The 4468-nt window shown below is 32.8% G+C and overlaps 1 protein-coding gene across 1 annotated transcript; it reads right to left on the reverse strand.

Moving 5' to 3' along the window:
- Positions 1-1221: 1221 nt before the first annotated feature.
- On the reverse strand, positions 1222-3752 carry LOC110686323 (gibberellin-regulated protein 11-like). The gene is made up of 3 exons (XM_021862913.1): positions 3675-3752; positions 2224-2263; positions 1222-1403 (listed from the first exon to the last, which is right to left on the reverse strand). The coding sequence occupies exons 1-3, from the start codon at positions 3750-3752 to the stop codon at positions 1222-1224; spliced, it is 300 nt and encodes a 99-aa protein (XP_021718605.1).
- Positions 3753-4468: the final 716 nt, after the last annotated feature.

The raw sequence follows: 4468 nt of genomic DNA on the forward strand, positions 1-4468 counted from the left end.
TCAATTCCCACATTAATCTTTCCATGTGGGAGAAGTGATAAAGCGAGAAAACAAGCATTTAATTTAATTCTAAACTAAATTAAATACTCAAGGCAATAAGCAATCAACAAGTGTCAACACAAGAGAAGGGGTAGGTGAGGGCCATAAGGGGAGGACCAAAAGCTCCCCTTATTCTCCAAGCAAACCCTCACAAAACCAGGCCTTATAGCATCTCGCTAGCTGGTGCCCAGCCTTGGGCACAAAGGCGCGCCTTGCTGGCGGCTTGGTGCTTGGTTGGGCCTGCCAGAAGGCCCGCATCAGCAAGCCTCGCAGCAATGCGGGCTGCTGTACACTGGGCGTTGCTATTACTAGCGAGGCCCAGCGAGCTTTGCTGACTGCTGGCCTTGCTAGCCTGCATGCACCTGCTCGGCCAGCACACGCCCAACCAAGCCTTGAGATGCTTGTTGGGCTTGCGGCCAAGCATTGCCATGCGATGGCAGCTTGGCTAGCCTAGCCTAGCCCTCGCATGGCTAGCTGCTAGCTACGGCCATTACGAGGCTAAGGCTAGGTGTTGACTTGTTGTTTGATTTATTTTTTCGTCTCGTCAGTTCCTAGAATCGACTTGACGTTTGACGCTCGGCTTCGACGCTCTAAGCTCGGAATCCGCGTCTGAGTTCGTAATATCTTTATTGACGTATTTAATCATTCGGATTAATTCGTTGCTTTAGTTCGGTTACACGATTGGGTGTGACCGCCGCAAGGCTCAGTCAAGAGCAAGATGTAAGATTAATTATATATTAATCTTATTGATCGGAAGCGGCCTCCAGCTAGGCATTCCGATCACTTGACTTCACTAAATATTTAGCTTTCCTAATTAATTCTGAACCCTCTATCAGAGTAATACACTTGTTCGAAAGACACTATTCCTTTTATAAACTAATATCTTCTTCTCATTTTTCTTGTAAATCAAAAGTTTCTAATAAGGAAATTATAAGTGTTTGATAAAATAGTTGCAATCACAAGTTTGATAAACATTTCTTGCACTAATTGATCAAGAAAGCAAAGAATAAGGGATGCAAACACATTATTCGTCATCCAATAATTCATTCACAAAATACGTGTAGGATACTATCAAATACAATTACATACATTCAGTATACGACATACGAAAAAATGAGACTTTTATAGCATTACAATTAAGGGGAAATGTAATTTTGAGTTGTTGTAATTCAGAAGGTAATTTTAAGGGCACTTGTGTTCTCCACCGTGGGTTCTCTGGTTGTAATAGCAAGGGCAAACTTTTTCATTACCAGAAGTACCCGGTGGAACACACCCACAACGAGCACAACATGTACCACATGCCCTATGACATAGATTTGGTCTGCTACTTAACTTGCACCTAGTTTCGCACGCTGCTCCACAATCTGCACACGTATACTTATATGAAATAACCAACAACAATCTCCATCATCAAAAGTTATTACGAGTAACATTTATTCTTTAGTCACAAATTAAGATAGTTTTTACTATGATAAGAGTAAGAAAAAAATGAATAAAGTAAACAATAAGTTCTGTATAAAGCGAGATTACATTAATTTTATTGTAAGATGGTCAATTTGAGGGTAACTTTAACAATTTTTATATAACTTTTATCATTATAAGGATAACTTTTAATTTGTAATGGATTAGATTGTATTTTAAAGTGTAATTTCTAATGAACACATGCTGTAAAGGCTAATATGAATAATTTAATACATTATAAGTGTTTTCTAAAGGTAAATTCATGTTAGAAAAATGGTAACTTTTGTAGTATATAAAGTAAATTTAAAATACTTTTAGGGTAATTTTAACCCGTCTTAGAATAAGTTATTGAAAGTCCACTTTAATCAAGAAAGAAAGTGTAATAAGGTAAGTGAGTGTAAGAAAAAAATGAATAAAGGAATAAGAGAGGTAGCGTACTAAATGGGGTTTGCCAAAACAAAATGGAGTGAAAATGCAAATAACCTATTGTATATATTAGCAAAACAATATATAGTCAAAGTTATTATATAAATAATGCAAAATTGTAAAAGATACATTAATTTTGAAATTGAGGGAGCTTCTTTACAGGAAGAAGAAAGGGAATATGTTATTTTAATGAATTATTAAAATGAGGTACTAGATCTGTGTTAAGAAAATACGGCTGTGTCTACTATTTAGCACTCCACTAATAAATAATCATAACAACTTATTATAATTACTTACCTATACGAAGGAGAGACCTCTGAAAATTGTTACTCTCAATCTGCACATTAAGAAGATAAAGTGTCATAATAAGTTTCAAGTTTGATTAGCCATTTCTTGATGAAACAACAATATACTACAATAGGGTCAATAACAATATAAACTAGTTAGGGCCATATAGTAGGGATAAAACCAAGGGTGTTTATAAGGTTGTGTGATTAATCCCCACTAGATCTAGAGGATTTTCTTACCCTTTCTCCTATTCTTAAGGGACCTTGCTCCTAATTAACCTGGACAGACTTGACTGGTTTACCCCTCAAATTAGACCTTGGGCATTGTAGGCTTAGAGGTTTTTTTTTTTTTTTTTTTTTTTTTTTTTTTTTTTTTTTTTTTTTTTTTTTTTTGACAAGATAGATGGTCTCCTTATCCACACATTCGCTTAACATTAACATTATTTGGTTATATAGTTTCCTAGGATTTTTTTTTTCTCACCTTTAGTTCGATCTAGTGACAATTAGTTTGGGCTTTTTTGTTTAGAGAGGCACAAGGGCAGTTGATGAGAATCGATCCTAGGATATCCTAGAATCGAGAGGGAAGATCTAACCCTCTGAGCTATCCCTCACTCTTAGTGACAATTAGTATATATGGTTACTATAATATCATGATCTGATTTCAAGTTCATAGAGTACTTATTGAATGAAAAATTAATGAATTATTGCTTCAATTAATGAAAACTATTTTTAAGGTGAGAATTACACAATGTGCTTGCCATAAATATATAAGGTACATTTTCGTATATAGCATATTTATATTTTTTTTTTTAATAATTATTACTTTCTTTGTTCCACAAATATTACAAGGATGAAATTACGCATCTCAAAATACATTTTATATGTTAAATATCTATAATTACATAAGAGTAAAAATTATAAAAAGTTAATATTGTGAAAGTATTTTACGAAACGAATCTAACAAGGCCCCACATGACTATATTTTACTTTACGTATAAATCATAATTTGTGGTCAAACAAGCTACAAGTTACAAGCATGAGAAATAGTGCAAAAGTCCGATTGTTGCAATATTATTAGAAAGGAGGAAGTATAACTCAATGATGTTTACCTTACAAATTTATTACTTGTACCTTAATATCTTAAAAGAAAGTAAAATGTAGCACAAATTTTTTATAAATAAAATACGAAAAAAAACTCTCGATATATTTGTGTGTGTGAGTTGAGATTGCGGTGTAAATTATCTTAAAATAAAAATTTGTGGAAACATAAGGTACATGTTATAAAACAACCGGTTACATGCATGTCTAACATTTTCATTTTCTAATACTTATGTACGTAGTATATGAAATACCAAAGGCAATCAAAAATTAATTTGCTTACATGAATAATAAAAGATATGATTATTTTAAAAACAAAGGAAAATAAAAGGAGTTTGTATTAAACTATAAAAATTTATTTACCATTTCTTTAGCTTCAACCATGTTAAGAACAAGGAAAGCAAGCACAAATGTAGCAAGGAAAAGCTTGGAATTTGCCATAGCTACCTATTTTGATTGTTTGTTTTTCTTCTTTTGGATAATAACTAGGAGAATTAAATACTTTGATTAGATGTGTTAATTTGGAGCTTTAGATAAATTTAGGAGTGCTTAGTTAAATGCGTGCGATGATTATTTGAAATGTATGGAGGGGGGGTGGTGTATTTATAGAGAAGATAAGATATTATCTAATCTCATGTAAGAGTGGATCCAGCTACAAATTGAAAGCATGCACACCATGATATTTTACAAAATACAAAAGAATGTGAGTAGTATAGTCATAAATAATTAAAAATGTGAGTTATATAGACAAAAAAATGTGAGTCTAGAAGTAGTACGTGGAAATTAAAATAATATATATTAAAAAAATAATGGAAGCTTTAATATAAAATATTAAGTGTAAATACAACTTCCACACATGAAAATTGTACGGTGTAAAAACTAAATCAAAGGTAAATTTTATTATTTTTTCTTATTTTTTTTTAATTTTTTTACAAAGGATAAAACACACTACACATTAAAACTAAAGCAAATTAAATGAACAGTAGCTTCTGCAGCGATTTAATGAGCACGATGAACATGTTGACGATATGTCTTGTGAACATTATAGTACTGGAAGGTTTCGCCAAGTCGTTTAATCTTGCAAATGAGCCAAAGGTAATCAATGTTTCCTTGACCACCCCCCCTCCTAAGAAGGGTATGTAATAAGATTATAGGAA

The sequence above is a fragment of the Chenopodium quinoa genome, unplaced genomic scaffold (assembly GCF_001683475.1).
Source record: "Chenopodium quinoa cultivar QQ74 unplaced genomic scaffold, ASM168347v1, whole genome shotgun sequence".
Lineage (NCBI taxonomy): Eukaryota > Viridiplantae > Streptophyta > Magnoliopsida > Caryophyllales > Amaranthaceae > Chenopodium > Chenopodium quinoa.